Source organism: Pituophis catenifer, unplaced genomic scaffold (assembly GCF_029215685.1).
Source record: "Pituophis catenifer annectens isolate HBS135680 unplaced genomic scaffold, rPitCat1.0.hap2 SCAF_11, whole genome shotgun sequence".
Classification (NCBI taxonomy): Eukaryota; Metazoa; Chordata; class Lepidosauria; order Squamata; family Colubridae; genus Pituophis; species Pituophis catenifer.
In genome coordinates this window covers 7,720,342-7,738,208 of record NW_027256891.1, presented here as the reverse complement: position 1 = coordinate 7,738,208, position 17,867 = coordinate 7,720,342, and the positions used below count along the sequence as shown (strand labels likewise).

The 17,867-nt window shown below is 40.7% G+C and overlaps 1 protein-coding gene across 1 annotated transcript in view; it reads right to left on the bottom strand.

Annotated features, from left to right (window-relative positions):
- The window catches only part of TRPC5 (transient receptor potential cation channel subfamily C member 5), a 242,908-nt gene that overhangs the window by 101,091 nt on the left and 123,950 nt on the right, over positions 1-17,867 (bottom strand). Inside the window, exon 3 of the mRNA XM_070951894.1 lies at positions 4,270-4,606. Within this exon, the coding sequence (XP_070807995.1) occupies positions 4,270-4,606 (337 nt within the window). The remainder of the gene's footprint in view (positions 1-4,269; positions 4,607-17,867) is intronic.

Sequence of the window (17,867 nt, the reverse complement as noted above, 5' to 3'; positions counted from 1 at the left end):
AGGAAAAGGAGAAGGAGAAGAACTGTGGGGTTTTTGATGCTCTCTAAGCTTAGTTGTTTCTTGAAGACGTTTTATTACCTGACTAGATAACATCATCAGGGCCAGAAAGGAGGGGGGGTTGCGGAGAGGAGGAAGAAGAGGACTGTGGTAGTTTTCTTTAATTACCCAACTAAGTAATATCACCAGCGTCATCTATTTGCGTAATGAAGGGAATGCTAGGAAACAACCAAGTGCAGAGACCACCAAGGACCCCCAGTACGTTTTCCTTGCTATCTGCAGTTCCTTGCCTGCACAATTAAGGTGGTAGTGGATCTTTTGAGGTAGAAACCCATGAGTTATGGTTACAGTAAAAAATCAGAATTGTTACTATAGTTACTGTCCTGCTGTCAGCAGAGAAAGTGCTAGTCTCTTACATGAATTCTTTTTCATGAATGGGAACTATTTTGTAAAAAAAAATCCTCCTTCCAATTAACTTATTTGCAGGGAATTGTACTCTAATTGTACTCTAACTCTCCAGTGTTATCAGTAATCTCAGGATATTATTACTACTTATGGGAGACCAACTATTAAGGGGCAGGACAACCATTTGTCTAAAATGGTATAGGGTCTCCTGCTTGAGCAGTGGGTTGGACTAGACCTTTCAACTCTGTTATTCTGTTCAGTTCTAAAAAGAGTTTTGAAAAAGAGACTGGAACTGTGAGATTATCATCATCAACATCATTGTGAATCTGCCTTATTCCCAATGTAGATACAGATAGAGATTTCTCCTTCTCAAAAGCAGAAAAAAGATGAGAAAACTGAGTTGGAAACATATTGAATAAAGATTGTTGGCAAGTGTGTAAGGCATCAACTTTCTTTTACCCAAGCTCCATTTCAAAGCTACAATTTGAAGAATTCATTCAGTCTCTGATTAATTTTTAAGACCTGTCAAAGTGAGGAACTACAGTTCATAATTTTACTGCATTTCCTTATTTAGAATCTCCTCACATATCCACCCTAAACCTCTCTTTCTTTCTTTTTTTTTTACAAAAACAGATTCTATGAAAGTAAATCAAAAGGAAAAGGAATCATATTATTAGTTTAAAGATAACCAGAGGCTGTAAAAAAAGAGAAGATTCTCCAGTTCAGTAGGAATCTTTGCCGTCATTCAAGGTTGTCTTTATAGAGACACAAAGTCAAATTAATTGGCTAAAAAAACATGTTCTATATTGCATTCTGGTTCTGGCATTTATTAAATAATTTCTCCCTTACTGAGGCCAACTCTTTCTGCACACAAGGTATGGATGGATGTTTCTAATATGGATTGGGATTTTTTAACTATATTTTCTATTTGTAACTACACTTTTAACTATATATTTTAACTATATTTGCAGTACAGGTAGACCTTGATTTACGACCATAATTGAGCCCAACATTTATGTTGCTAAGTGAGACAGTTGTTAAGTGAATTTTGCCCCTTTTTACGACTTTTCTTGCCACAGTTGTTAAGTGAATCACTGCTGTTCTTAAGTTAGTAACATGGTTATTAAGTAAATCTGGCTTCCCCATTGACTTCGCTTGTCAGAAAATCACAAAAGGGGATCACATGACCCGGCGATTCTGCAACTGTGAGTCAGCTCCCAAGTGCCTGAATTTTGATCACGTGATCACGGGGATTCTGCAAGGATTGTAAGTATGAAAAACAATCATAAGTCATTTTTTTCAGTACTGTTGCAACTTTGAACGGTCACTAAACAAACTGTTGTAAATCAAGGACCACTTGTATTTTATTTTATCTTATTATGTATTTATGTTTTATTATCTTTGTAAGCCACAGAGTCACTGAGAGTGAATTGGGCGGCCATATAAATTTTCTTAAATAAATACAATTTATTTTTGATGCTATCTTACAATTATTTTAATGAAAGGTTCAGAAATACACTAAAATTAGAGGGAAATACTATGACATCACCATTTGCCAATTTGACCTTCAGCTGGCTTTGATGACACTACAAGCCAAACACAAGAAATATAAATATAAGTATAAATGAAAATATAATTGTGTGAGTTGATGACAGAGCAATGAATAAGAGCTACATGGTAAAATAAAATGGCATAATTATCATAACGATAACAATTTCTATCCCTACCATTTCATACCAAAATATGACAGGAGAAATCAACTCAGTATTTTAAGCTCATTTAGCAGCCAACTATTGGATGATCTAAAGAATCAGGTTGTCTTTTTCAAGAGGCAACTGGACTGTCTTTGTTTTTCATGAAGATGTTTCATTTCTCATCCAAGAAACTTCTTCAGTTCTGACTGACTTCCATTCTCCACCATTCAGTCAGAACTGAAGAAGCTTTTTGGATGAGAAGTGAAACGTCTTCAAGGAAAAAAAAAAAAGAAAGTCCAGTTGTCTCTTGAAAAGGACCTTTGGGACAACCATGACCTGGATGAGTGAAAATTTCCACAGACATTTATCTGGTTGCTAAGACGTTGTTGCTAATCTGATGGCACACAATCAATCAATCAATCAACCAACCAATTTAGCCACTATGGTGCTTTTAAGTTATCTGCGGTTACATTCACCTCTTACTACGAACTTTGCATCCAGGAATATGCCCTGAAATATTCCAAGTTGGTATTACTGGGATCCACTTCTGAGTTACAAGTTTGCTAAAGTTAACTGCAATGCAGCTTGAGTTATGGGTTATGTAATATTACTTGACTTTGTGTAGCATAGAATTTATGACTGAGCTACATAGCAGAAACACCAGGTTTCCACTCCCTTTGTACTATGGATTCACAGATCTGAGGAGATTCATCAGACATGAATTAGGAAGGCATGGATGAAATCTATAACTGTTCACCTCCTTCCCTTGAAGTCCTTGATTGTGTGTTCATTTCCAGTATGATCCTTTGAACTGCAGTAAGTTGAAGCATTCTATTACATTAGAAAGGCATCACTTTGACTTAACATCCAGAGGGAAGAAAAGTCAAATTCTTGAGCTGAGATGGCTATGGATTTCATAACAGATCTCTGGAGTTCTCTCTCCCAGGCTATTTTTTTCTCCCAACTTCCTTGCAAACTTACAATTCAAGGATTTCTTGATAGTCTCCAATTCCTCTACTAACCAAATTGAACCCTTTTAAAATCTGTGATGGTTTTGTAGGTTCTTTTATCTAACCATGCAACATCAAGAGACTGTACATAATGCCAAGAAACAAACCAATCAGAACAAAAAGTTTGCTACATATGTATTTGTTGTCAATTTGTTGGGAAATTGTGATTTTTCTTTTATTTTTGTTTATCACTCACATTCTACAAGTTGATCAAATCCCTCACTCATTCCTTTAACCAGTTAAATGTATATATTTACTGAACATTGGTTTATGTACAGTATTTCATTCACATGTCATCAACAAGAAGAATATTCTACAGAGGGGAGGAATCAGTCATCCTTTACATGTTATTTGATCTTCAGCTCAGTGAAGCTTCAGCCAACATGATCATTAATTATAACACTTGTAATCCAGCATTGAAAAAATTTCAGGTCCCTTCCTTTAGTGTAAAGTTAATATATAGTGCAAGATAAGATATAGTAAAACATACTAATTTATCTGTAAGATTCCTGGATGGATATTACTAGATCTAATATCTTCCTTCACGATCTTAATCCTTCTAATTCAATCAAGAGTCCTCTAAATCAGATCCAAGGACATCTAAGTCAATTGTCTTGTTTCTGTTTCACACATTATTCTGTCCAAAAAGCCTAAATAACAGGGCAGGAAAACTATAGTCATTCTATCTTGATAAAGATATAGTCATTCTAGTTATCCTTCCTATCTCTACAACTGTTTCCACAACTGGAGTTTGCATTATACTATTAAGGATGGATGGAATGGGATTCTCAAAGGTGCTTTTTCAAGTGGCAAATGGACTTTCTTTGGACTTTTAGTTCTTCAAAACTGAAGAAGACTCTTGGATGAGGTGCAAAATGTCTTCAAGGAAAAACAAAGAAGGTCTGGTTGCCTCTTGAAAAAGTACTTTTGGGACAACCATGACCTGGATGACTGACACTCCCATAGACAATGGGATGGGATGAAATGTCCTTTCCACTGGTTTCAAAATTGCAACCGAGAGTAAATGTGGAGAAGGAGGTAGTCTTTTTCCCATAGAAGTCCTGACATTGTCTTATTGGCCAAATTTATTTGCATGGAACAAAACAGCATCCCCATCAAAATTAATCTATAAGTGTTAACCCTCCATGCCTTCATTGATTTACCTAAAACCCATGGGAGGATCATCCATTCCACCACTGTAGGAGGAGGTCCTTGCATGTGTAGATCTGTCCTGACAATGTGCTGGGATGCAAGCAGTAGCATGAAGAGGAAGGTAAGGTAGGAGCCTGTGTGGCAGATAAACTTGATAAATGGCTTTTTAATGAACAGTCCCAGCCTGCTCTTGGGTGCCATCAAATAAGCCACGGAAAGCACTGGAAACAGCAGTCCAATAGTGACACAGGTCAAAAGCTTGACTGCCCAATGCTTCCGCCGCCATCCGGGAAAGCCGTCATACCAAAGCGTTGCTAGTAGTTGCTGGCAGTTGGGCTGAGCAACAAACTGGAGTGAGAGAGAGAGAAAGAGAGAGAGAAGAAGAGGAGAAAAAAAGGAGAGGTGGAGATGAGTACAATTGCAACAAGTGAGAGCCATGACAATTGGAAGAACAAAATAAGGGATTTGCTGTATTTATGCTGGGGGAGGAGGAAGGGGGTTAATCTATGGTCCAAGAGAACTATGGCACACCCAACCTGTTTTGCAGCCTCCAGCTTATTTAGCGCAAGGGTGGGGAACAATGGCCCCTTTATGACCTATGGACTTCAACTCCCAGAATTCCTGAGCCAGCCAGGTCCACAGGTCATAAAGGAGCTATTATTCCCCACTCCTGATTTAGTGTATGGCATATCATACATGAGCTAGCAAAATGTATACTAACATTTCAACCTAAATTAGTAAAACACAATAAAATATAAATGTTAGAAAGATCTATGCTCAAATGCCAATGTCTAGGCCATATAACTATTGATGCACAGCATAGTTTATATTAAAAGAAATCAGCTACTGGACTAGTATATGCCCGTAGCTTAAAGCCGGTCAGGACCCTGCAGTCACACCAAGGGGAGGATACTATGCCCCGTTTATGTAGGCGCAAAAATTACATATTGAAAGTATTCCCAAATCCCTCCCCCCAAGGACCCTGGCTGAATGTCCAATCCCCGGCTCCCCAAGGTGTCATGTGAGGTGAATCTTCAGATGGTCCCATCCATCTGGTATGCCAGAATGGTTGACCTTGACTGGCTATCAACAAGTCCATTCAGCTGCATCAAAGATGATGAGAATATTCCTCCCTTTTCCTCCCTTTCAGTCACATCACGAGACATCTCCACCAGCTCGCTTCCCCCTCCCAAATACCTATACATCCTGCCTGTTACTATGGCAGCTGATAGCAAGCAAGCATCATAGAGGCTGACATTTGGCCCTTCTGCAGAACAGATTTTAGTCCTAGGAAACAAAACAAAATAAAATGGACAGAGTAGATACCTCCCAAATGTATCAAAATACAGATAATGCATATAGAAGAATACAATTAAGGCTTATCAGGGTATTTGGAGTGGAATATCTGTAAAAGTTTCAGAGTTTTGACATCTCGCTCATTCACCCATTCAGATTGAGAGGAAGGGAAATGTTTCCAAGCCACCAAATACTGTACTTTCCCCCTATGTTTTCTAGAATCAAGGATCTCTTTGACCTTGGAATATTGCTCTCCTTTGATGAGGAGGGGAAATGGAGGGGGGGGGTTTGGTCCAGGCAAATCGAGGAGGTATGTTCAGGTTTCAGTAAACTAACATGAAACACTGGGTGTATCCTCCGGAGGGTTTTGGGTAGTTCTAACTGTACTGTGACTGAGTTTACAACTCGTACAATTGGGAAAGGATTTACATATTTAGACCCAAGTTTTTTCAACTTTTGGGTAGTTTGTAGGTACTTAGTGGAGAGGAAAACCCTACCCCCCACTTGGTAGTCCATTGGCATAGCTCTTTTCTTATCAGCCTGTTTTTTATGGGCTCGGTGAGCCTCGTCTAACGCCTTACGAGTTACGGGCCAGGTAAACTGAAGCTGCTCAATCCAGTCCACCAAGGAAGGGATTTGAGGTTTTTCCTGTGGTAGTTCTGGGATGGGCACAAAGTCCTGACCAGACACCACATTGAATGGGGTAAAACTGGTACTACTATGTATGGAGTTATTATAGACGACCTCTGCAAACGGCAGTAAATCTGCCAAGTTATCTTGCTGGTAATTTACATAACATCTGAGGTATTGTTCTAGCACCAACTAAGTTCTCTCACAAGCCTCATTTGTCTGAGGATGGTGGGAGGAGCCATTGGGTGGAGCCTAACAACCTCAGGAACTCCCTCCAGAAGTGGGAGGTGAACTGAACCCCTCTGTCCGAGATTATTCGTTCAGGAAAACCATGTAACCCAGTGGTTCCCAAACTTTTTCAGTCCACCGCCCCCTTGGTACTACAAACTCATCCTCAGTGCCCCCCACTCAGGGGTGGGTTCTACTTATCTTTACTACCGGTTTGCAGTGGGGCTGCGCGTGCGTGCTCACTTTGATCGGGCATGCACGCACTCTTCTGCACATGTGCAGAAGCGTTTTGGTGATGTCGGGGTCAGTGGGCAGGGCCTCCCACCGGTTTTACTACCGGTTCTATAAAACTGGTGAGAACTGGGGCAACCCACCACTGCCCCCACCCCCACCCCCTATAAATAGCACTGTTCAGAATAGCGGTTTGCACGACCCACTAAGGAAGATAGTAACAATAAAATACACGGAATACAGCCATTTTTGGCCTCCTGAAGCCTTGCCCTGCATGTCCTGTTTTTGTGAAAAATGGGCTCGTTTTTCGCAAAAACAGGGTGTGCAGAGCCTTTGGGAGGCCTGCAGGCTACTCCAATACAAATCTATTCCTGTAACAAAAATAGCTAACACTATTAGTTAACACTAAAGAAATCCCCTGAATCAACCTATCTAGAGCAGTGATTCTCAGCTGGGGGTTTCTTTTGAATTTGCTGACCACCAGTGAATGAGAGAAAGCAATTTCGCAGAGGAGGGGATGGAGAGGGCTGTGGGATGAATTCAAACCCATTCCCAGACCCCCTTGGGATCAACCTGCAGCCCTCCCCTGCCTCCTCAGGCAGTGGAGCATGTGGGGTGGGGGGATGCTTTTCAAGAAGTCACAAGGAGGGCTGAGAGCTGGTTTCTGTCCCACAATACTTAAATTTCAGTAGTCACCAATCCCAGTCTTAAAATGAGTTTAGAATCAGTGGGAGTCACTGATAACAATGAACTAACTAGCTACTGATAATGAGTCCAGTCCTGCCTTTCTTTTCCTTCTGTCCAAGTTTTGCAAGGCATTTAAGGGAAATAAAGAAGCAGAGAATTGGTTAGCTTGCAAAAAAAAAAAAAAAAAGAGAAAAGATGAATGAGAAGCAAGAGAAACAAAGAGATAATATTGAAAAGGAAATAATTGAAAAAAAAGAAAAAGATGATTACACTGGGTTCAATAGAAAAAATGGAATAAGATGAAATATACTGCTAATAATTAAAAAGATGAGGGGAAATTTTGAGAGATATACTTGATAAATTGAAAGAAAGACCGGGGTTGCCTGGACTCCATAGAGGAAAATATAAAATTGAAAATGAATACAGCAATACAGGAGCCTTGGTAGTACAGTGGTTTAATGCACCCTGTTATTAACACAGCTGCCTGCAATTTCTGCAGGTTCGAATCTTACCAGGCTCAAGGTTGACTCAGCCTTCCATCCTTTCTAAGGTAGGTTAAATGAGGACCCAGTTTATGGGGGCAATAAGCTGACTTTGTATAAAATATACAAAAGTATGAAGGCTATTGCTTAACGCATTGTAAGCCGCCCTGAGTCTCCGGAGAAGGGCGGCATAGAAATTAAATTAAAATTAAAAAAAAAAAAATAGAGAGGGATGAAGGAAGGAAAGAGAGGGAAGAGAAGGGAAGAAGGAAGGGAAGGGAAATTAGAGTAGGAGTGAGGGTAAGAGAGGGAGGAAGAGAGGAGAAGGAGAAAGGAAGAGGAAGTAGGGAGGAGAAGAAGAGGGGGGAAAGAGAAAGTAAGACAGAAAGAAAAAAGAGAGGTGGTAGGTTTGAGGAGAAAGATTGCTGTACAATAAAAAAAGATGAAATGGAAGAAAGGCAATCCCAAACAAATATAAAGATATTAAGATAAAGAATGAATTGTTAAACTTTAAAGAATAAAAGAGAACAAATATGAATAAATAGCAATAATTAAAACATACAAACATACAATGTATTTTCTTTGAACAGAGTATTTGGCCGGTTCACAAATTTAAACAGTGTTTAGTCATTTCAATTAAATTTACAATTTCTATATTTCCTTTTTGCCATATTTATTCCTCATCTATTTTTGTAAAAAACCAATATTACCCTTCATCCTCATCTCTAATCTTAATCAAATTCAATTTTCCCTTCTATTCTATATTATACCCCTTCCCATTGTCATCTATTTTTATATCCATCCTCACATTGGTTAATTTTGTAATATTACAGTTGTTTAATACAAATTCAACATTTTTATATAAATCAATTAGTTATATAACTATCTTTTTTTGTACATTAATCAATATGAACATGAATATTCCAATTATTTCCATGCAATACAATTTCTTACAAATCAATTAATTATATTTACCAATAATAATAAACCAAATAATTTCCCCCATATATTCCTTCAAACCACAATTTAACCATTTCTGCTTTCAACACAATATACATTTAATAGTATCTCAATTATTACAATTCCCTAGTTAAATAGAGCTTTTTTTCTTTTGTGTTTTAAAATCTTGAACTCTCCTCTTTTGCCCTAAATTTCCCATTGTTTGCACCTACCTTTTTTGGTGAGGAAAAAGAAAAGAAATCTGCCTCTGCCTAATTTTCCAACGTAACAGCAAACAGCCAACAACCTGCTTTACTTTCAGTTTCGTTTTCAGCTTGATTTGCTGAAGGAGCAAAGGAGAAAGGAATCTGCTCCAGCAATTTAGCTCTTTGCAGCAAGCAGCAGAGCCCTGCGCAAAACAGCTGAGAGCAAATCAGCTGAGAGTCAATCTAATCAACGGGCTAATCAGCCTATGCTGAAATTGAAAGGAGTTGTTTTTTCTTGCTGTTTGCTTGGAAGGAGGTAACTGCTGCGAGGCACAGGCCAAAGGGTGGGGGCCAAGCTCCTTGCCACTTAGCACCCCCCTGCCGCCCCCTTTTGCCTCTAGCACCCCCGTTACCCCCCTTGCCTCTTACCACCCCCCTAAGACATCCCACTGCCCGCCAGGGATGGTACCACCCACTTTGGGAACCACTGGTATAGAGTGAAGAAGACATGTAGTCAAAACAGAATTCTTTATAGAAAGTCAAGGCCAAGGTGCCCTGCAGTTGTGCTGAGAAGAGTGGGAAGATATCTTCTGTTCTGGACTGTACATGATTGGATGTGCGGTGGACATGTGGGTGAGGGCAAGGTCTTGAACTTTTTTTGGGATGTGGAAAACTCGGAAGCTCTCAGATTCAGGTTTTCCCAGATGTACCCATATGACATCTCTAATAAAAGTTAGCTTTGAGGAATTTCAAGCCTTGGAGTTTGATTTCATTGGGGTGTTACTTGGAATCCTGACATTAACCCGAATCCCCTTTCAACCTAAAGCAGCTCCCCCAAATTTCTGGGTGCTGTCCGGGATCCTGAGCCCCAAGCGTCAACCCAATACCGGGCAGCCTGAAGACTCAGGGAAGATGGAGGAAGAAAAGAAATTCATGGAGGGAGCAGCAGGCACGGTTCTCAGCAACTACTCCTGAGACCCTCTATTCTCCTTCCCCGGCTATGGAGGAAGCCACGAAAACCATAGAAACCAAATGCCAACTGGGCACCCAACACAAGGAGCCATTGCCAGAGCAGAGATCGCAACCAGACCTGGCCCAGCAGGATGAAGCTGCGGGAATTACCCTGATTCAAGGAATGCAGTTCAGCATTTCAATCCTGACCAGCTCAAGGTTGACTCTGTCAAAACGTGAATCAGCTTCATTTCCCCCCTGGGGAAACTGTAATTAATTAGAGGTGAATGAATCTTGTTTTCCATGGAGTATACTCTCAAAGAAAGAAAACCTGAAGTATATATTCTAAGAAACATTTTATTATAAAAGTACAAAACTAGCTAACTACATCATTACCGGCAGTTATCTCAGAGACAGACAAAGGAAAATCAGGAAGTTAGAAAAGAAAAGAAAGAATGTAGACATGCGCAGTAGCTCAGAAATCACAAGACAGTCTTATCTCAGCTACAGATAAGTTCCCTGGCAAGGCTACCGTAAGTCTTTGAATGGGAGCTCAGCTGGCAAACACTTAATGCAGTGACAGACTCAGCCTTCCATCCTTCCAAGGTCAGTAAAATGAGGACCCAGATTGTTGGGAAAATATGCTAACTCTATAAACTGCTTAGAGAGGGCTATAAAGCACTCTTTTATTGCTATTGCTATTCCCTAAGCAGCATCTCTTCATTTCTCAAGTCATTCCCACATAACACTACACCTGAACATCACTTATAAGAAGATGGACACTTCTCTCTTGACTCAGCCATATGGCTTGTGGATGTATTCCTCATTTGCAGTTAATGCATGAACCAACTGATATTATTTGAACTTCTGTGAATGGTTGTTGGATAATTGAAATTTCAGATATGTAGAGAATCTGGAAGCGGTGTGGCGTGATTGGCTGGGAAAATGCCGGGCTCCAACGAGCTTGGTGAAAATCAGTCAGGCGATCCAACATCGGGGGATGTCTAAAAGTGATACTGCCAATCAATTGGAGGGAGGGGGAGACTTGGATTCGATTTACTAGCATTGTTTGTGTCAACAGATATTTTACAACCTATATCCTGGCGCCAAAGAGCCCTAAGATCCTCTTTACCTGGAGGAATTTTTATGATAGCCATGTGGGTTGTTTCAGGATAACAGTGTGAATGCATGGTTGTTTGGGTTCTCAGGGAAACTGGGAAAGAAAGCATCTTCACACTTGTGTATTGGCTAAAATCTGCATTCTGATTAAAGGGAGGGGTCTCTACTACTTTAACCCTACTTGTCTTGCCTAAGGGTATTCAGATCTTGCTTTAAGTGGGTGCCTATCACCTCTGCTTAATACAAGAATCCTTTTAAACAACCACATTTCAAGAGTTCTTACTTTCTTGAGTTGGAAGGAGAGGCAATCCTTTCACCGGGGGGGTCTTTGGACCAAAATTGTCCTGTAGGGACAGTGAAGAAGGAGAGGCAGCTTGGTGTCTAAAGAGGGACAGGCGAGTCCCTTGGATAGCCCGAGAAACTCTCCAAGCCGGTGACAGGGTGCGGCGATCAGGGTGGCTCGCCATGAAGCTGGAGAAAGAAAGAAAGAAAGAAAGAAAGAAAGAAAGAAAGAAAGAAAGAAAGAAAGAAAGAAAGAAAGAAAGAAAGAAAGAAAGAAAGAAAGACCCCCCCCCCCCATGTCCAAAGTGCCTGAGACAAGGGCTGGTTCGCATCTCTTTGCCACAAAGGACGGGGAGGTTTATTGTTTATTTGTTTATTCAGGAAAGAGGTTGTTAAGCATAAAGGGGGGGCATATTCGGAGGTGCTGTGCTTGATAGAAGAGCAAAGGTGGGGGACGTAAATACCCAGGCTTCATTGAAAGGAGTATGTTTGAAGTCCGAGAAGAAAATTCTTTTGACCATCCTTTTTTTTTTTTTTTTTTTGCCTGGGGCAAAATTGCACATAATTATGAAATAGATTACAAAAAGCTGGCTTTAAGTGACATTGTTTCTTTTTCTCATCTATTACTGTGTCCTAGTATGATTCTATGATTCGATTGCTTATTTGTACCCTATGACTACCATTATGTGTTGTACCTTATGATTCTTGATGAATGTAACTTTTTATGTACACTGAGAGCATATGCACCAAAGACAAATTGCTTGTGTGTCCAATCACACTTGACCAATAAAGAATCCTACCCCCCTGGTCCTTTGTGGCAAAGAGATGCAAACCAGCCCTTGTCCCAGGCACTTTGGACAAAGGGGGGTGTCTTTCTTTCTTTCTTTCTTTCTTTCTTTCTTTCTTTCTTTCTTTCTTTCTTTCTTTCTTTCTTTCTTTCTTTCTCTTTCTTTCTTTCTTTCTTTCTTTTTCTCTCTCCCCTTTCTTTTCTTTCTTTTTCTTTCTCGCCCCCCCACTCCCCCCACTCTTGTCTTCCCATTTGGGGTGATGGATCCCTCCTCTTTTACAGGGCTCCCCCCCCCATCGTTTGTGGCAAAGAGATGCAAACCAGCCGTTGTCTCAGGCACTTTGAGCAAAGGGGGTGGGTCTTTCTTTTTCTTTCTTTCTTTCTTTCTTTCTTTCTTTCTTTCTTTCTTTCTTTCTTTCTTTCTTTCTCCCTCCCTCCCTCCCTCCCTCCCTCCCTCTCTCTCTCTCTCTCTCCTTTCTTTCTTTTCTTTCTTTTTCTTTTTTTCCCCCCCATGCCCCTTGCTCTTCTCACCTCGGAAGATTCCTAACTAACAGGCGAGGAGCTTGTGGCGATGCAAACCAGCCCTTGTCTCAGGCACTTTGGACAAAGGGGAGGGGTGTTGTTGAACCTCCTGAGTCTCCCTCTGAACTGCAGCCCCCGCTCTTCCACTCCCAAAGCCCCCGAGTCCCTGCACTGATTGGCTGGGTGTGAATTGTCCTGGGAGGCCAAAAGCCCAACATGAACTGTACTTCGACGAATGGGCCCCAACTAAGGGACTGGGATGGAGAGGCCGTGACCGATGTGCCGGGGTTAAAGACTGGGGGCAGGTCAGCCGAGGAGAAAAATTTGTGGCTAATAACGCAGAGGCAAAAACCTTAAGGAGAAACAGGCAAGGCGAAGAGACCAAGCTGAAAAGTCCCATCCCGGCCAAACTCTAGGCAAAACTCTCTAAATGTGAGTTCCACCAAGAAAGAATTGACTACCTGGGATATAGAATATCCCATGAAGGGATAGAGATGGATCCACTAAAAGTAAAAGCTGTCATCGATTGGGAGCCGCCCCAAACCCGTAAACAACTACAAAGTTTCCTTGGTTTTGCTAACTTTTACCGTCAATTCATTCCAGCCTTTGCTAAAATCTCCCTCCCCATTACGAACAAAAGGGGGGTGGAAACCAAAAGCAAGGCAACCCTTAACTGGACAATGGAATGCCAAGCGGCATTTGAAAAACTCAAACAACTACTCTCAGCTGAACAGTCCTAAAACACCCAGACCCAGAACAACCATTTGTCATCCAAGCAGATGCCAGTGACGTGGCAGTAGGAGTGGTCCTACTTCAAAACAATGAATGGGTAATTACAACCATGTGCATACACATCCAAAAAATTGACAGAAACGGGGGGGGGGGGGTGTTGAAAAAAACTAATGGCATATTGAAACAATTATTTAAGATGTTTTATTAATCATTTTATGGACTGACTTGTTACCTTTTGCTTGAAGTAGCTTACAACAAGTCTGTACACAGTAGCACTGGTTTCACCCCATTTCAGGCAGCCACAGGACAAAAATTTAACCTCATGCCAGAACTACCAGCCAAGGAACCTGACATCCCATCCCTTAAGGAGTGGATAAACAAGCTACAAATCACTTGGCCAATGGTCAGACTAGCTCTACAAGAGGCTAGAGCAGCTTTTAAAATTCAAGCTGACAAGAAATGCTGTGAACCCAAACCATTCAAGGTTGGGGACCACGTATAGCTATCCACAAAGTCTCTACAATCCTTACAACCATCTAAGAAACTGGGACCAAAATTCATTAGCCCATTCCAGTGGTGGGTTGCTCCCGGTTTGCACTGGTTTGCAAGAACCGGTAATAAAAATTTGTAGTAGTTCGGAGAACCGGTAATAACATTGGCTGGCCACACCCCCGAACCAGTTCCCGGCCTGGTCGCCGCTCCCTTACCCCGCCCACCTCATCAGAGGCTTTTTTTTTTAACTTTTAAAAGCATTTTTTCTACAACTTCTTTGGCTGAAAAAATGCTTTTAAAAGTAAAAAAAAAAAAAAGCCTCTGATGATCACACAGCTCAGCTGGGATGATCAGAGGCTTTTAAAGGCATTTTTTCTACAACTTCTTTGGCCAAAGCGGTTGTAGGGAAAAAATGCCTTTAAAAGCCTCTGGCGATCCCAGCTGAGTTGCCTGATCATCAGAGGCTTTTAAAAGCATTTTTTTCCTGCAACCTCTTAAGGTTGTAGAAAAAATGCTTTTAAAAAGTAAAAAAAAAAAAAGTTGGCCACACCCACCCAGTCACATTACCCCCACCAACAAGCCATGCCCACAAAATAAGCCATGCCCACAGAACTGGTAGTAAAAATTGTTAGAACCCACCCCTGGCCCATTCCCCATCACCAGAATCATAAACCCTGTCACGGTAGAACTCCTCCTTCCTAAGACACTTAGGCAGGTTCATCCAGTGTTTCACTGCAGCCTACTCAAGCCAGAAATCACTTCAAAAGTCAGACCCCCATTGCCCACACCTCCAACCCCCATTATGGTGGAAGGAGAACAACATTTTGAAATCAAAGACATCCTTGACTCCCACACTCATTACGGTTCCACATAATATTTAGTGGTATGGAAACACATCCTCTCAAAATGACTGGGTAACCAAAAGACATGTAAAAGCCCCTACACTGTTAAGGAAATTCCACCTGAAATACCCACATAAACCATCCTAAATCTTAATGTATTATATGTTTCATGTCTTTCTAGGTGGATTTTCCATTTTTCTGAGGAGGGCAATATGTCAGATCAGTGTATCTGCCATTCTTCGTGGAAGAAGGGGGGGGAGGGGTGATTTGGAGTTGCCACATTTAGTTCTTTTCCTGTGTCCTAAGTATCCAATTTCTTGCCTGATACTCTTTGTATAATTTTACCCTGATTTATAACCATTACCTGGCGCCAGGAATGCCTGGAGAATTCTCACACCTTGGAAAATGAAAGAGAAGGTGGGGGAATGAGTGGATTGTAAAATGACCCAGATAAGCTCTTTGTGTCTATTTCTCAGAGAGGCTGGTGCAATTCACATTCACATGGGTGGATTGGTGGGAATCCACATTGAACGGTGGGGAGGGGTTCCTAATTTCCTTTATCCTGAACTGCATGCCTTGAGGGACCCCAGAACCTGCTTTGAGTTTTGACTTGCTTTCATCCCTTTCAATAAAAGGTTCCCTTTGAAATACAAAGTTCTCAAGAGTTCGTACTTTCTTGGAACGGGGGGGGGGGGGGGGAGAATTTGTATTGATTTTTATTCTTACTTTTTAAAGGAAAACTATTAATAAAAAGAAAGTTGGTAGGGATCATGCCTTGAATACAGTACTTTGAAGTGCTAACTTGGTCCACAACATGGAACTATACCATTTCTCACGCCACTGAAAATTACAAGAAAGTGTAAAGGACATGTGTGGGTAGTGAGAAAGGACAGAGGTGAGACCATTGTTTGACTCAGAACATTCGGAGTAAATGAGGGCAGGACAAGAAATAATGGATGAACTAATCAAGGAGAGATGCAACCTAGGAGAAATTTCTTCACAGTTAGAACAATTAACCAATGGAACAGCTTGCCTCCAGAAGCTGTGGATGCTCCAACACTGGAAGTTTTTAAGAAGTGGTTGTACAGCCATGTGCCTGAAATGGTATAGGGCAGTGTTGGCGAACCTTTTTCTTGTGGCGTGCCGGAAGTGTGTTGTGCGCGTGCAATAGCTCACGCACGTGCCAGCACCCATAATGCAATACGAACCCTCCCACCTGCACATGCACACATGACCCCCTCCGCGCTCCCCATGAATGCACACCACATTGCGCATGTGCGCCCTGCACATGCGCTTTGCCCCCCACCCCCCATTTTGGGCCTGGAAAGTTGTTATTCTGAGGGTGGTCTGGGGTTTCCTTGTCTCCCCACCCGAGCAGACTTCTGGCACAGCCCCAGGCCTCCAGGAGGGAGGGAGGGAGGGAAGCCCTGGACTGCTGCTCCTGCCACCGCCACCCTCTTGCCCCCAGCAAGAGCGGTTCTCATGCTGCCGCTTCTCCGGCAGCACCAGGAGCAGCTGGCAGAGCAGAGAGGGCAGGGACAGGCTGCAGTGGCAGGCCGTTCTCGCTGGGTAAGAGACAGGCTGCTCCCACAGCCTGCATACTTAATACATACTTGTATTAAGTTATAGTCCATTATTGTTCAATTACTCCACATTTTCTTTTTTTTACTTTCATTTTATGATATAAAAATGTATACACTAATATTCCCCCTTTTCTTATTTCTATCACTTATTCTAGCTTTTAAATGTATCACCCTTTGTTAAGGAACTTTTTCTTACTTTCTTATCTAACTTCTTTTTTAAAAAAAATGTATTATTTATTTATTTATTAAATTATTTTCATAAACATTTTTGAAAAACAGTGCATTGTCAGAGCATCATTTACAAGTAAAACAAAACCAATGAAAGTTCATAGTGAATCTTAGCACACAAACTAAATAGCAATAGTAATAATATAATAGCAGTAATAATAATATAACCACAAGGTTTACACTAGGTTTCTTCTTACATTAGCATGTTTACATTTTTATCAATTACTATGTTTATAGTTATAGGCCTCTTTACTTTCAATACTTACAAAATTATCATTCATAATCTTACTTTCTCTCATTTCTACCTCTTTTCTCTATCCATTCATAAAATTTATTCCATATCTGATAATATTCTGAATCTTCTTTATCTTTAATTTTTAAAGTTTAATCTGTCCATTTCAGCACAGTCCCAAATTTTTCTAATTACAACCTCATCCAGTGGGATGTTCATATTTTTCCAGTATTTAGCATATGTAATTCTTGCTGCCATCAGTATGTGTAACACTAAATATGTGGTTACTTTATCATAATCCTCAGATAGTATACCTAAAAGACATGTTTCTGGTTTAAACTCAATATTTTGTTCAGTTATCATTTCCAGCCAGTTATGTATGTTCTCCCAATATTTTCTTGCTTTTCCACATGTCCACCACATGTGGTAATAGGTGCCTTGGGTCTGGTCACATTTCTAGCATTTGGCAGATAGGTTGTTGAACATTTTCACCAGTCTTGCATGTGGTAAATGCCACCTGTAAAACATTTTATAGAGAGTTTCTTTGTATGCCGAGGCCATAGTCAATTTGTAATTTCTGTACCAAAGTTTTTGCCATTTCTTTAATTCTAAATTATAACCAAAGTTTTTTGCCCAAGCAATCATTGTTTTTTTAACTATTTCTTCCTCCATTTTATAGTTCAGTAAATAAATGAACTAAATAAAATGACTCTGAAGTATATTTGGCAAGGTAAAAAAACCAAGAATAAAATTGAAAATGTTACAGGAATTAAGAATTAATGGGGGGCTTTGGACTCTGAGACTGGGAACTATACCATCAGGCAGCAGCTCTTACACGGTTAAAAAACTGTAAACCTGAAACACAGAAGGTTATTATTATTAGAAAGGCATGATCTGAAATAAGGGTGGCATGCCTTTCTTTGGTATGGGTAGAAGCATGGTGCCTAAATACTTCCAGGGGCATTATATGAGGAATGTGTTGCTTAACATATGGGAAAATACTAAATCACAACATTATAGGAAAATACCAGTCTGGTTCTCCATGATGAAGGCATTAATATATCCAAACCTCATTAATCTGGAAAAAAAGGTACTCTATAAAGATACTTTAAATGAGAGGGGTGAACTTAAATCTAGGCA